The 16629-nt window shown below is 34.6% G+C and overlaps 1 protein-coding gene across 13 annotated transcripts in view; it reads left to right on the plus strand.

Moving 5' to 3' along the window:
* ZNF451 (zinc finger protein 451) overlaps positions 1-15259 on the plus strand; it is a 143213-nt gene extending 127954 nt beyond the window's left edge. For 2 of the 13 annotated variants that reach the window (XM_081296587.1, XM_081296584.1), the window contains 2 exons: positions 2844-2909; positions 11050-12446. In XM_081296587.1, coding sequence (XP_081152713.1) covers positions 2844-2909; positions 11050-11234 — 251 coding nt within the window. In that variant the 3' untranslated portion in view covers positions 11235-12446. Of the gene's footprint in view, positions 1-2843; positions 2910-10173; positions 10229-10862; positions 11030-11049; positions 12447-12472; positions 12569-13137 lie in introns of those variants that run through there. The other 11 variants (XR_014022340.1, XR_014022341.1, XR_014022342.1 and 8 more) reach the window with 11 other exon arrangements.
* The last annotated feature ends 1370 nt before the right edge of the window (positions 15260-16629 follow it).

The following is a 16629-nucleotide window of genomic DNA, read 5'->3' on the forward strand; positions in this document are numbered from 1 at the left end:
TCTTTCAGTGTCCACTAATCATTTTATTTATTTACATACTTATTTAGAGATGTGGTGTCTCACTATGATGTTCAGGCTGACCTTGAACTCTGGGGCTCAAGTGATTCTCTTGGCCTCACCCATCCAGGTAGCTGGGACTACTGGTGTATTCCCCCATGCCTGGCTTCCCACTAGTTTTTCTCACTGGGTCTTTAGATAGTTTCAGTCACCACAAGAATGCCAGAATAACTCCTTGCATGTAGTTTAGCATTGGTGTTCTTGTCTTCAGATTTGACAGTTTGTTAAAGGTTTTGTGGTTTTGGGGTGGGATACTGAGATCTTTTTGAGAATCAGATAAAAGTTTTCTTACCCCCCAAATAAACAGCCTGTATGTACAACATTACTTAAAATTTCAGGGGATTTGTGGTCTTAGCATTCCTGTTTACTAACCAACAAACAACTCTCATCTTTTAGGATATAGGGAGAAATTGATGTTGTATGTAACAGTGAGAAGTTCTCTCATACTTACTATTACGCAGACAGTCTGGTGATTTTACATGTTTTTAAATTTTCCACTAGAGCATAAAGAAATGATACAAGTTTGTGTTTCTTATTCTGAGTTTTCAGAAAGTTAGACTGGATATTCCTTTGTAATCAGAAAGAATCTGTGGGATAGTGTCATGAGGATCAATGGTCATGAGATATTTTATACTTGGAGAGTTCAGCCTTTGCCTCTTATCTGTTAATTGAAAAAATTTCAGGAGATACTTAGTAAAAATAGAGATATTTGGAGTAGCTTTTCCGTATATTGAGTTCTGGTCATTTGACCCTAAGGCATTACTTTTTGTTGATAGGGAAGGGAAAGGTAGATAGTTTTACTATGGTATTTTTTTTTTTTTTTAGGCGTCTGACTTGCTTACATCAAGTAAATCTGTATTAGATGAACCTTTAGAGAAAGTTCAAGGTTTGGTTGTGTCATGGGTTTTGCTGTATTTTTTCTCTAAGCTCTCCAGTGTTCCAGTTACCAACATTTTGATTATAGCTATGATAAATAGTATAAATCCTTTTAAAGACATATAAAAGTATCCAGTGATCTGTCCTTAATTGACCCTTTGGTGGCCTTATCCTTCATCAGTTCTTTTATTTTTTTCAATTTTATTTTTTTTATTTTTTTATTTATTTATTTTTTTTTTTTTAAGAGAGAGTGATGAGAGAGAGAGAGAGAGAGAGAGAGAGAGAGAGAGAGAGAATTTTTAACATTTATTTTTTAGTTCTCGGCGGACACAACATCTTTGTTGGTATGTGGTGCTGAGGATCGAACCCGGGCTGCACGCATGCCAGGCGAGCGCGCTACCGCTTGAGCCACATCCCCAGCCCCTCAATTTTATTTTTTATTGCAGTCATTTGCACTTTCTTAAAACTTAGCAAATGGATCCTTTCTGGTAATCTTTATCAGAGGAGCCAGGTAGACTTTGCTTTAGACCTTTTACATTTTATTCACAAGTACATCTTCCTTCTAACTTAAGTCTCATGTTTCAGAGTTGGGGATGTAACCTGACATTTTAATATTCAGTTTTAAAGAGAAATGAACTAAACTTTATTGAGGATATATTATGTGCCAGCCAACATGCTAGCTCCTTTTATAGTTGTTTAAACATTTAAAGATATTTAAACACTTTTTTATTTTTAATTTTAGTTTGTTATATATGACAACAGAATGCATTACAATTCATATTACACTTATAGATCACAATTTTTCGTATCTCTGGTTGTATACTTTAAACACATTTTAAGAGCTTCTTCCATGTATTTTTAAATCCTCTTTGCATTCTGTGAGGTAGGATATGTTACATTACCCCATTTTACAGATGAGGAAATAGAGGTTCAGAGAGTTTAAATAACCTATATGTGGCCATGAAGTGCTTTTTATCAGTATTAACTGCTATAGGTAAAGCTTTCATTGACAGACTTGATTTCATGGTGTAGAAATAGCCACCCAGTGTGAATTAGTGATACTTACCATGTCCTTGAAGAGTGAAGATAATGAGAGATGTTCTGCCATAGTCTTAACAACATTGCAGAATTAATATTAAGATATTAAACATGTTTTTTTAAAAAATAACATTAAGGAACCTGATATTTTGGTGAGAAGATAAAATTATTTGGTTGTTGGGAGTTCTGATACTTTTAAAAGTAAACTAATTAAATGTCCAGCATAGGTCAAGGAAAACGATTGGCAGTGTTACTCTCATAATTAAACCAACATTTCTGTCTTTAGAGGCTGGGCAGGATATTGGCCAAGAACTTTAAGCACTAGAGTGAGCTATTTCATTAGTACAACATGCAGTTCTAAAAAATTCACTAGAAATCCCCTTCCATTATATCTTCCACCTTTACTCGCTGTAAATGTTTCAAAATAAGTACAAGTTAGTATAGTCAGTATTTGCCCCGGGTAAGGAATTTGTTTGACGCAGGAGCAATTTTGTTTGTTCTTTTTTTCTATTTTTAAAATTGGTTCATTATACTTGTACATAGTGATGGGAATTTTTATATTCATACATGTAAACAATATAGCAGTATAATCTAGCTAATATCACAGGAGCACTGTTAATTAAAACTGTGGTGTTTTCTCCATACAGATGATTTTCAAAATACAAAAAAAAACTTTGTCACCATTTTTAATATTTTTTGGTAAGCATTAAAAAAATCAAACCCCTGGTTAAATGATATAATACTAATGAACTGTAACTAGTGAGCTTGGGTATGAAAGAAATCATTGAAAACAGTATTGTTTGAGAATATGTAATTTATGGTACAATAACTTTTTCAGAAATACATTTGCATTTATTGATTCTGTCTTACAGAATGTGACAGTGATGATAATGTGGGAGCAAAAGGTACTTCAGTTGAAGAATTCAGTTCCACAGAAGGTAACCTAATAAAATTAATCCTTATTTTTCTGTTTTAAAAAATTTCTCCCTGTGTCAGCCCTTCACCTTCTCCACCCTTAAAACAACCAACAACAAAAGTTTTCTCAGTTTAAGAGATTTCTTGCATTTTATTACATATGATGATTTAAATTTAAAGGTAAACCTAGTTCTAAGACTAGAACAGGTATCAATCCATTATGGTTTTTGTGCCAAATATAGTATACCACCTGGCTTTATAAACAAAAGTTTTAGCTGCACAGACTATTTTCTCTCTTCTTGAAAGAAAGGCTCTTTCCTTCTATAAATTAGAGAAAGTTTTTGTGTTACTTGACATGAATTCCTGGCTGTACCACTATTTGTACCATATAACCATTTTTTACTTTGGCCTTTCCATAATAAGCTGAATTTTTTAATAACCAGGGAGGAAATGAGATGATGCTTTTAGCTGCATTGAAGGAGTGGAAAGTATTATATTAGTGTCTTTGGCATTAAAATAGTAGAAGTCTTTATATAGATTCCAGTATACTAGTGTTTATGGTTGGAGATTTGAGGATGGGAATTTGGAGGCTGGAAAGTAAGGAAGGAAATGTGGCTTAACACACAAACCGATAGCCTAGTTGATTTGTTTTCTGTGCATTTATGTGCTCTCTCATTTAATGCAGTTAGTTTCACTAAGGGCATAGTAGAGCTTTGTGCTATTAGGATTCAGAAATTTGAGTATGGCAGTGAAATTGATTCATCTTTTTGATGAAGTAGAAAACTCTTATCTTTCTTAATAGCCAAAATTCATTGATTAAACAAAGTTGACAGAAAATGCACAATCTAATTGGAAACGAGGTGGGTTTTTTTGCCCAATTTTTTTTTCCAACATGGGTTTTTCAAGATTTAGCTCAATGCTTAGCAGCCACATAATAAGAAGTTAGATAAATAAAAGAACTTTTGTGAGCTTTAAACAAAATCTGCCAAGTAAGTTGTTTATCAGAGCCACTAAAAGATAAACACTGTTGAACATCTAAGTTCAGATTTTGCATCCATGAATAATTCCAGGAAAATGCCAGTCAGAGTTAAAACTTAAGTAACCATGCTTTGGAAGCTTTTACAGTTTTATGGGCTTCTGGCTTACCCAAGAACTCTGAGATGTGTATAGCTGGATATGTATCAGAACGTATGCCATTCTATTTAATCTGTGCAATGCATTATGTGGTTTAGGGATTGAGATTTTTTTACGTTTTTATAATACTTTACTTTGGAAAAATAATTATTACCAAAGGATTCAAGAAAAGATCATTTAAACTTTTCACTAGTTGTTATTTGAGGTGGCAACATAGGACCTCATTCCAAGAAAATTAAAGGACACATATGTTTGAGCTTTCTTTTATTTTCTGATGCATCTGTATCGAGTTAAGTGTGAGGAGTATGCAATGTTCCATGCAGGTTAAGGAATATGGTCTCCTATGCACTTTCCTTTAATAACCTTCTTTTTTTTACTCTTCTTTACCCAACAAGAAACAGCTCAAATGTCATCTCTTAGGTTGAACCACATAAAATTACCATTTTTGTGTCATCAGTGCCTGTTCTAGATTTTTGGTCTTTAAACAGAGCTAACCACTGCTTCTGCTAGGCTCCCACGGTTAAGTACCAAATAGATTTAAAATATTTCTGTCTACATTTTTTATTTTTCACCGGGTTCCTCAAGGAGTCAGAATCACATTTTATTTACTTTCCTTCAGTAGTACCTAGCATAGCGTTTAGTACTAAATTATTACTTGTTGAATAAACAAACATAAAACATGTTAGAGCCACCAGGACCCTTCTTCCTACAACTGGTTAAGGAAAATTAATACAGGAAAGTTTGGAAGAATATTGAGTGATTTGCTGACCCTGCACCATGGAACAAGTAATGTTCTTATCTGGAGCTGATAAGACTCACAAGTCTCTTCTCTTCTGTCTCCTCCTAAGACAACATAGTGAGTGCTTAACAAATAGTGGCAAAAGGAAGGATAAATTTGCTTGTGGCTTTTGCCTTGTGGGGAGGGCTAACCTCCTCCATCATGATTTGTTTCCTTCTTTGTTGTTCTCGATATATCAATACAAAATTCTGATCACCCAGGCTAATAATAGCAGTCCCATATAATCTCTTTTGGTTATTAGATAAGGGAAGCTACATGGTGTGGTGATGAAGAGTACAGATATTGGATTCAGGCTGCCTACGTTAAAATTCAGCTTTGCTGCTTATAAGTTGTGTAATATTGGGCAAGTCATTTAATGTCATACTTTCTTGTTTATTTATATTCTTTTTGTTCTTGTTTTTGTTGTTGAAAATTAGATATTCAATTATTGTCATTTGGCACCTCTGGAAATCATTCTTCCCTTTCCCCAGGGTTCACTGTTTTGGGTTGTTGGATGCTATAGATGTGCATCTAACTTCATTGTGCTTCATTTTCTTTATTTTAAAAATGGGAACACTAGCATACCTACCTTAATAGAATAATGTGGTAAACTTATACAGTGTATGTATAAGTTGTTGCTGCTGTTAGTGTGACCATAATTATCCTTATTACCACTGTTCACTTATCTTCATCCAAAGTTTGCTGTGAAGGTATGCCTACTCAAAACCCTGGGAAACAGGACAGCACTGTGTGAATTAAATGTCAGCAATTTAACTTACTCTTAGAGTTCTTTCAGTTAATATAGTCATCTACATTTTATTGATATAGCATAAATACTAAAAACTACTTAATGTAGCCAATTTTTAAAGAACAAATGAAGAATAAGAGACCAGTGTTAATTTTTAAAATTTGTTTGCTCTTTAACAAACACTACTTTTAAAACTGCTCTTAACTTCTGAAAGTCAAAACATTCATTCCATATATTTTAAAAAACAGGCTTCTAAACATTAAGTAATTTAGCTTCCCATTCACAGCTTGAAAATGATTTGTTATAGGTCTTCTAGTTCTTATTACTGGTTCTTTCTTAATCTGCCATGATTACAACTTCCATATAGTGCAGTTAAAGCAGAGGAAAAGGACAGTAAGAGGAACATAGAACTAGCCACAGAATAAAAAGGGGAAAAGAGGCCAAACCAGATTTTAGACAAAGTACTTTTTATTTCTGCTTGTGACTTCAGATTACTACTTTCTTTTGTTCTTTAATCTCAGTCTAAATGATTCCTTTTAGCATTTCTTGTATGACAGGTTTATTAGTAATGAATGAACTCTTTTTATTTCTTTAAATCTGGTTTCTTCTTCATTCTGAAGATAAGTTTTGGCAGATAAAGAATTCTTCATTAAACAGGTTATTTGGTTTTTATTTCAGCACTTTATGTTATCCACTGTCTTCTGGCTTCCATGGCTTTTGTTGAAAAATCAGCTATTAATCTTAACTGGGGATCTTTTATATGTGATGAGTTGCTACTTTTTCTCATCATGTTATCTTTGTCTTTTGGCAATTTGACTGTAACATCTCAGTGTGAATCTCTTTGAGTTTATCCTTCTTGGAATTCATGGGTATCTTGGATGTGTTAATTCATATCTTTCATCAAATTTTGGATTTTTTTCAGCCATTATTTCAATAAATACTCTTTCTGTTCCTGTCTTGTTCTTGTTTTGAGACATGCATAATATGCATGTTAGTCTACTTGATGGTGGTCCCTTAGATTCTTTTTTCATTTTTCTTTCTGTTTCTTACACTGGATAATTTAAATCCTTCTGTCTTCAAATTTGTTGATTCATTCTTCTTAGTAGGTCAGATCTGTTAAACTCATCAAAAGAATTTTTCATTTTAGTTATCGGTACTTTCAGCTGAGGAGCTGAGGACTTTTATTATATTTTCTGTTTTATTGATACTATAATTTTGTTCATATGTTCATGTTTTCTTGTTTGTTTTTGTTCTTGTTTCATTGTTGAAAACTAGATAATTGAATATTATAACGTGTTACCTCTGGAAATCATGTTCTTTTTCTTTTCCAGGGTTTGCGGTTCTTGATCGTTGAATTCAGCAGCTTTCTTGATTGTTAAATTGAGCAGTTGTGCATTTTTTGCTTACTTTTCCATATTACTTTTGCAAAAACTGTATTCCTTGTATGCAATCACTGAAGTCTCTCTTCCTTTAGTTTGTGTTCAGCTAGTGTTTTCACAGATTTCTTTGAATGCCAGGGGCTCAAAACAAACAAAAACATACCATTCCTAATCTTTGCAGGTTGGCTCTATGCTAGGGGCCTTCCTTTGCACATTTATTCAGACTCACATTAACTCTATAGACCGGGCAGTGATGAAAGTTAAGGGTCTTTTCGGATGTTTTCTCAGCTTATATCTTGTCCTGGGCACATACTTGGCTTTCTAAATTGCTCAGTACACACAACCACTTTTCAGTGCTTTATTTCCTAAAGAAATTCTCTTCCTGGGTTTTCCTTCAAGGCTTTAGGTAGTCTACCCATAATCTTTTGACCCAATTTCTGTGGGCCTTACAGTTTTTCCAGCACTACTTGGTGTGAAATAGATGAATAGGTCCTAAGCTAGGTGAAATAGATGAATGCTTTGAGCTTGTCCTTCAGCTAGCTCCCAGATAGATTAAAACAAACACAACAATTTGTGAGTAAGATTTTTGCTCTCTCTGGAACCAGGGACCAGAATCCCATACTGGGAATAGGCTGCTGTCTTCAAGACTACTGCCAAGTTGGGGAGGAAATAGTGGGGAAAAGGCAAAATACAGATACCAGAGGCTTTCCTGCTGTCTTTATGTTGTCATTTTTCTTTCTCTCCTTTTTAATTCAGCACTTGCTTGGTTGCTGCAAACCTTTGTTGTTTTCCAGAGTTTTGATAAAATTATTTCTGCCAGTGTTTCAGTGTATCCCTGACGGTATGTGTATTTGGAGCTGACTACAGTCCCACTGTATTAAATTCACCCCAAGAGTGGTTTTTATTTCTTTCTTAAATGTTTCATAGAATTCACTGATGAACTATCTAGCCTGGATTTTTTTTTAAATCTATCTGTAGATACACAGATTTTTCAGTTTTCATTTTATGTCACTTTGGAGTTTTGTGATTTTCAAGAAATTTGTACATTTTACCTAAATTTTCAAATGTCCCAATGTGAATGTGCTCAGAATAATATTTCATTGTAATATTTTTTTAAAATATTGTAGATGTACAGCATGCCTTTATTTATTTTTTATGTGGTGCTCAGGATTAAACCCAGTACCTCACACATGCTAGGCAAGGGCTGTGCCACTGAGCTACAGCCCTAGCCCTGTAATATATTTTTATTTCTGCTAAATTCAGACTTCAAACTGTTCCCCCAACAGCAAGCAACAGCTAAAATTGCTTATTTTGAAGTTTTGGGTTTCCAGCTGTTGATTTTCACTGGGGAATGAATCTTTTCTCATGTATGATGCATACTTACACTTCTGAAGTAAACCCAGTACTTATAGACTTAGGGGAACCTTCTTTGTTGCTTTCTCATTTCTCTGGGATAAACCTCTTTTTAAAAAAATATTTATTACTTGCATTTGGACACAATACCTTTATTTTATTTACTTATTTTTATGTGGTGCTGAGTATCGAACCCAGGGCCTTGCACGGGCCAGGCAAGCGCTCTACTGCTGAGCCCCAGCCCCAGCCCTGGGATATACCTCTTATACCCCATCCCCACCCCCACACTTTCTAGCTTTTCTGTAGATGGACACCCTATCTTGATTACTTAAGCCACTAAGAGTTTGGCTTTCTAAATGAAGTCTGTTCATCTTACTGCATAAGGAATGGAAAGTACCCTAAGGCAAAACTGATAAAGCTATAAATTTAACCTTGTAATATTCATTTATTTTAAGGGTCAACATCTGTTTGTTTGCACCTGTTTTTCTTTCTTTCTTTTTTTCTTTGTTTCTTTATTACTCTACAGTGTCTTGAAGTAGTATATAGTTGTATCTGTGGGGACTGGTTGTGGTGGAGCAATGGTGGAGCACTTGCCTAGTACACAAAAGTTCCTGGGTTTAATGCCAAGTACAGGGAAAAATATCTTCGTGCACGCACACAGACACCACACACATGTGTGTATATAATCTTATCTGTGGGAGGATTAATCCAATATAAGCTACTCTGCTGTTATTGGAAGTGAAACCATATAGTTGTTTTTTGGTTTTTATCCAGTTGTAATTGGCAAGTTTAATTCATATAAGCTCACTGTAGATACTGGTATGTTTGTATTTATTTTTTTGCCACTTCAGTCTAAGCTTTCTCTTTTTTAAAAAATTGGTTAGCAAGTTTTTTTATGGTTACCTTCAAATTTTACCACACCCCACACACCATAATTTAAAAACTAAACTATACCTGTATCTTGTCCACCTCTTGCAGTAAAAGGACTTTAGAACACTTCAACTTTGGTCCTCTCCTCCTAACTTACATGCTGGTATTTTCTAGAACTTGATTCTGTGTGTGTGTGCATGTGTGATATAATGCACACACAAAATATACAAAACATCTTATAAAGTAGCTAACCACCTCTCTGGTTAAAAAGTAAATCACCTCCAATATTTTAGTTTCCTAAGGCTTCCTTAACAAATTACTACAAACTGAGTGGGTTCAAACAATAGAAATTTAATTTCTATCAGTTTGGAAGCTAAATGTTTAAAATCAAGCTTTCAACAGGACTATGTACCCTCTTGTAGCTTTTGGCAATTACTGACAATCCTAGGCATTTTTTTAGTTTATATATTTATCACTTCAGTATCTGCCTCCATTTTCATGTGGTCCTCTTCTCCCTGTATGTCTGCCTTTGCATGGTATTTTCCTCCTCTTATAAGGATAACAGTCTCAATAGACTAATCCTACAGCTAAGACTAATAAAACTAACCCTAGGTCTGGGGGTATAGCTCAGTAGTATAATGCTTGCCTAGCATGTACCAGGCTCTGGATTCAATCCCCAGCACTGCAGGGGGTGGGGGAAGACACCCAAATAACCTCGTTTTAATTATACTTGCAAAGACCTTATTTTCAAATCAGATTATTTTCTAGAAATAATGTCTAATTGCTATGTCAAATGTCTCCCCCAAAACTATTCAAATTTAATTGTCATTGTGATGGTATTAATAAGTAGAAAGTGGAACTAAACAGGCAATTATGGTATGAGGCCTTCATAAATGAATTGATGTTATCTTGGGACTGGGTTTATTTAGAGTGGGTGGTTATAAAATCAAGTTCAGCCCTCTCTTGCTATTTTGTGCACGTGCTTTCTTGCCCTTCTGTCTTCTGCCCTGGGATGATGCAACAAGAAGGCCCTCACCAGATGCAGGCCCCTTGACCCTGGACTTCTAAACCTCCAGAATTGTAAGAAATAATTTCTTTTCTTTATATTTACCCAGCCTCAGGTATTCTGGTATAGCAACACAAAAATGGGCTAAGACATGGGGGGTGGGTAGGACATATCTTTTACAGGGACACAATTCAGCCCTTAACAGTTAGTACACTAGAAGGGTCCCCCTCATGTTCTCTTCTAGTTACTTCCCCTCTTCTCCTTTCTAAAGCTTAGTAACCACTTTGTAACTTAAACACGATAGTAGTGCTTGATTTTTAACTTAATTTAGATGGGATCTTATGGACCATTACTGTCCAAATATGGTCCACTATGGTTGCCACCAGTCACATGGGTATTAAGCACTTGAAATGGAACTTGATTGAGATATTGAATTTAAATTTCATTTAATTTTAATTAATTTTTAAATATAAATAGCCTCATAAGTTAGTGTCCATCATATTGAATATAAGTATAGGCTATAGTATTCTGGGTCTGGTTTCCTTTAATCAACATTGATTTAGAGATTCATCTGTGTTTTGTTATGTAGCTTTGGTTTATTTCTTTTTTTGGGGGGGGGTTTATTTCTAATACTTATGTAATAATCGATGTATATACTACAACCAATTATTTATAGACTTTAAAAATTTTTTTATTTGTTTTTTTTAGATATACATGACAGTAGAATATGTTTTGACATATTATGCATACATGGAGTATAAACTTCCCATTCTCGTGGTTGTACATGATGTGGAGTGTGGGAGGCCATCCTCGCATGTGATTTGAGTTACCTCCCTGGCTGGGTGAGAGGCGCTTAGACACAGCTGTGTTAAAAGCCTTCCCCACCCTTTCCCAGGTCCAAGGGCTTGTTGGTGTAGAGACGTGCCTGGCCACTGCCCTGAAGACCCAATTATCATCCTTGACCTTGGGATGCTGCCCCCCTTAACCTTCATTGGATGGGATTTTCCCTGGAATTTTTTGTTCCCCAATAAAAGCTCACTCCCTGGCGTGCTCTCCCTCTCTCGCCAGTCTCTTCTGTAAACCTCACCACCGCATTAGGTGGCTGGAGGCGGGAGGTAGGAGAAGCCATCTCGGAGCTGGTGTTAAAGGTAATGAGAGTCTGTCTCTTTAATTCAAAACTCACTAGCAGTTTCTTATGAACCGAACCTTCTTTCATGAAGAGTGGAGTTACACTTGTTGTGTGTTCACATATGAACATAGGAAAGTTATGTCCAATTCATTCCACTATTTTTCCTATTCCCATCTCCCTTCTCTTAATTTATACTTCGTGGCTAAGATAAGTAATTCAGCTGTGAACATTCCTGTTTTTTTCTTTTTGTCTTTTTTTTTTTTTTTTTGGCGGGGGTACTGGGGATTGAACCCAGAGGCTTTCTTCCACTAAGCTATATTTCTAGTCCTTTTTATTTTTTGAGATATTGACCCACTAGGTTACCTAGACTGGTTTCAGAACTCTGGGCTCAAGTGATCCTCATGCCTCAGCCTCCCAAGTGTAATGGCTGTAATGGCACCTTTTGGTGGGCACAATTTTAATTCAGTGGAATTCACCATCATTTCCATAATGGTTTTTGAATTTTGTTTAATCTTCATCTACACTGATCATAAACATACTGCCCTATATTTTCTCATAAAAGCTTTTTCATTTTGCCTCTCACAGATATATAGAATATGAGAAATATGTTTTTGTGTATTCCTTAAGATAGGGATAAAATTATTTTTCCTATATGACTTATCATTTGATCTACCACCATTTATTAAAAAGACCCTATTTCCCTTGTATGTTGTAGTATTATCTTTGCAATTAAAGTGTACATATAATCATGGGTCTGTTTCTGAAATTCCTCTGCTGTTCTTTTGGTCTCTTTGTATATTCTTACACTAGTACCACATTCTTTCTTACTGTAACTACATAATAACATTTTCTATCTTATACAGTCTTATCACTTGTTCTTCACTAGAAATGTCTTGGCTTTACTTTGTGTTAACTCATCCCTTTGAGTTCATCTCAGGGCAACTCTGTGACCTTAGAATGTACCTTTAATTTAATGCACAGTTTATACTAGTTTGTAGTATTTTAAATTGCAGACACCGTAACAAACCAGTGCCCCTGCTCAGAGGAAACTACACTTGCATCCTAGAGGAATCACTGGTGCCTGTAAACTAAGGAGGCTCTGGGAGGCTGTGAACCATGTATGATAAGATAAATCTGGTATGAGAAATCAGTGAAAGGAAGGAGTTGACACCTAATTCTACCCTCCTAGGTTTTAGAAGCATTCCCAGGGAAGAGATGCAGAGAGACCTGTTGAGCCCAATGATGTCTTTCTTGTTTGCTGTTATATTCTTGTTCCTGGTATATGGTGGGCATTCAATAAATATTGGTTAAATGAGTTGTGTGTGTATACATACATTTCTCAGATAACATTATATAGCCATGAGTTTCACTCTGCCCAAGATGCTAGAAAGTTTAGAGCTGATTTTTCTCATCAGGCTTTATTGGAGTATAGTTGACAAATCAAAAAGTAAAATTTAATAACCTGTGAGATTTTTGCTGTTTCATAGTGTTAACCTTTCTGTTTCAACTTCATCTTTATATGTATCACTTCAAGTCTTTTAGGAAATAAGTGATAAGGATTTCTTTCAGTATTGAAACAAGTGATTATGTATGTGTGAGTGACTGAAAATTTGTTGACTTTCTGCATCCCTAAATAGAAATAAACTTTTAAGTTCAAATATATGGTTATTATCATATCCAGATACTCAGTTCAAAATATTCAAATATTACAGAGAAACTCCAACATAGCCTAAGTTCTTCAATTTTGATTTTTCTTTCCTTCTTGAAAAGATGAATATAGTTGATTAAACTTACATAAAGAACATGTTGATTAGTTTTCTGCCCTAAGTTTTAAAATTCTGTTTTTTAATACAGATGTGGAATTAGAAGAAGCTATTAGAAGAAGTCTTGAGGAAATGTAATTAAAGATATAACCACAAAACATCAAGTGGCCTTGAAGAGACTCAGGATAATGAATTCTTGAGTTTGTTTTCTAAAGGAGACCAGAAACCTACTAGTATAAACGTATCTGAAAACATGTTTTTGTGTTGATATGTTCACAATCTCATATTTGCTTTGTATTTTTTTGTGCTACTGTACAAAATTGTATCGAAGGAATAGAATACATGTTAATGCATATATAGATCATGTATTCTAATATATAGGTATCACAGATTCCCAACTAACTTAGAATTCATATATTTAGGTTAAAAGGATTAAAGAAAAAAAGGAAAGTTTTGCCTATTGTTTGGTTTCCAAGTATCATTAGTTCCTTTTTTTCTTTTTTTCTTTTTTTGTACTATATAGATGATTCTAGTTTATTTTTTTAGGATTGAAAAATGAGTATAAATAAAGGTGCCATAACTCAAGTTTTTCCGTAAATTCTATGTCTCATGTGGCACTAATGTATAATACCTTTGAGATCTTTGGTTATGATTATTAGAAGAGGGTAATGGAAATTGATAATGAAAACAGATTAAAAATTTTACCAGTGATGTTCTTTGTGGGTATCACACAGATATATATTCTTGCTTTATTTAGAGAATCTCATTGCTAAAATAAAAGCACACTTTTTTCAAAAAAACTAAAATGAAACCTTTTCCATTCTTTTTACGTGCTTAGACTTTTATGTGACTTGTATGATCTACTGTTTAAAGGAATGTCAAAATATATGCATAGAATTAAACTTATTTTAATAATATTACTCTTCTTATATATTTTTATATGCGTAATTTTCTCCAAAAGTAATGTTTGTTGCTGGGCAAATGTGTAATTCCAGCAGCTTTGGAGGCTGAGGCAGGAGGATCATGGCCTGGGCAACTTAGCAAGACTTGTGTCTCAAAGTGAAGTAAAAAGGACTGGGGATATTGCTCAATTGTAGAATGCTTGGCTAGAATATGTGAGGCTAAGGGTTCAATTCCCAGTACTACAAAAAATAAATAAATAAAATAATAATAGTAATGGAAATGTTGAGGGTCTTCTCAGGAATAATTTTCCTTAACTCTCTAAAATTTTGTTTCATATGGAGTATCTTCATTTTAGTTATTCAAATTCACTGAATTGTCTATTTCATACATTTGGTATTCCCTATTTTTAAATGTTGAAGCCTTGTTATAATTTTTGTAAAATTGCATAAGTGGAAAACTAAAAAGGACTGATATTATCTTCACATATGCTTCATGTTATTTAACCAAAAACATCTTCATCTCTAAAAATTTTTAGTAATTATTTACTAAATGTAAAAAATATTTCTATACAGTTTTTCTTTATATTTCAGATAGAAAGATATCATGGCTAAAATTTTGTTTTTTTCTCTGACACTAGATATTTTAATGTTTAACAGATTGCTGGTTTATTAACTATAGTCTTTTCAATCTATATTTGAAACCAGATTGTGTTTTTATTTCTTTAATGTCATTTCTCTTCCTACTTGCATTTTTTTAAGGTTGGCATTGTATATTGAGGATTTATTAATCATGTTTCTAAAATGACCACATTGTGCATTTAATTTTTATGTTAAAGTTGTCAGGCACTAGGCTATACAGTAATGGAGCTGGACCTTAAACACATCTGCAGGAGTTTGCTAAATAGTGAGAAGCAGAAGGGACGTTCCAGAGAGAAGAGTGGTTAAGTGGATGTGGGGCAAGAGCAGGTAGCATCTCTGTTAGCGATGACACAGAGGTGTGATGAAAACAGGTGCTCTGTTAAAGTTTCTTGGTGTGTTATGCTAGTAACTGAAGCTTTTGGTGTAATAAGAAAGGAGTTTTTCACCTTAAGTAAAGATAATTGGGTTATTTAATGTTTAAATTTATAATTGTCACTGATTGTATTTCTACTCATTAATTAAAATCATTTTAAAATTATAATTTGGACTTAACTTAGACATAGGAGATGTAACTAGTAGAATATATTAAGGAAAGGTATATTATCAAAAGTAAATGTTTCTAATCCTGACACAGATGCTGATTTTTTTCATTCCACCATTCATTTATTCACCATCTACTAACAAAATATTTATTGAATACCTACTATATGCAAGCAACAGTTCTCAGCAAATGACACACACCAGTGAGCAAAACAAAGCTCCATGCCGGGTATGGAACACACACTGTGGGAGTATTAAATAGTAAACAAGTAAATAAAACAGTGTATCTGATGGTGATAAGTATAATGAAGTAAATAAAGAAGGAAGGATATAAACAGTGCAGGGAGCTGAGGGAGGGAAGGCTCTCTATTAGGATAGTCAAGAAAGATCTCATTGATCAGTGAACTTGAGCAAAGACCTGAGGAAGGTGAAGGAATGAGCCATGCAAATATATACAGGTGGTCCCTGACTTAGGGTGGTTTGACTTATTTATTTGGACTTTAGGATGGTGCAAAAACTATATACATTCAGGAGAAACCATATTTTGAATCTTGATCTTGTCCCAGGTTAATATGTTTTGCCATACTCTCTCAGGCCCTGCATGGGCGAGTTGCAGCTCCCTGGATGAGGGTATGCCGTGCCCTGTACCACTGAGCAATGTTGTTCAGTAGGTTGAGTGTATTAAGCCTACTGTTTAGTAGGTTGAGTGCATTTTTGATTTATGATATTTTCAACTTACATCAGAATGTAACCTCATTCTAACTGGGGAGTATCTATATAGAGAGGAAAATGAGAAAGGTGGAAAATGAGAAAGTCTAGAGGGGAAGTTGGTATATTCAAGGAAAAGCAAAATGTCAGTATGACTAAAGCAGGATGAGTTTAAGAGAGTAAGAGACAAGTCCTTACGGCTTTTTTTTGGGGACCTTGGCTTTTACTGTGAAATGAGAAGCCATTAAAGGTTTCTGAGAATAAGTGGTGTGGTGTACCTTATTTGGTTATATTGAAAATACATAAGAGGCAAAGGTAGAAACAGAGGCCAGAGAGGAAGGAATTGCAATAATCCAGGTGCAACTGACTAAGTGACTTGGACTGGAATGGTGTAAGTCCAATGAGAAGGAAGAATCTATTCTGAAGGCAAAAATGACGGGATTTTTTTTTTAAAGAGAGAGAATTTTTTTAATATTTATTTTTTTAGTTTTCGGCGGACACAACATCTTTCTTTGTATGTGGTGCTGAGGATCGAACCCGGGCTGCATGCACGCCAGGCGAGCGCACTACCACTTGAGCCACATCCCCAGCCCCAATGACGGTATTTATTAATGGATTGGATCTAGAATGTGACAGATTCCAGGATGATTGTAAAGTCAAATTATAAGACTTTCAGACTATTCACACAGTGTGTTTATATTTCAAGTTTCTGTCATGAAATGACAAATAACATTTAATGAAGTCAAATAATACCATGCCTTCGGGTGGAATTGGGATCCAGGGTTAAGATAACT

Source organism: Spermophilus citellus (genome assembly GCF_964194105.1).
Source record: "Spermophilus citellus genome assembly, chromosome: 5".
Taxonomy (NCBI): domain Eukaryota; kingdom Metazoa; phylum Chordata; class Mammalia; order Rodentia; family Sciuridae; genus Spermophilus; species Spermophilus citellus.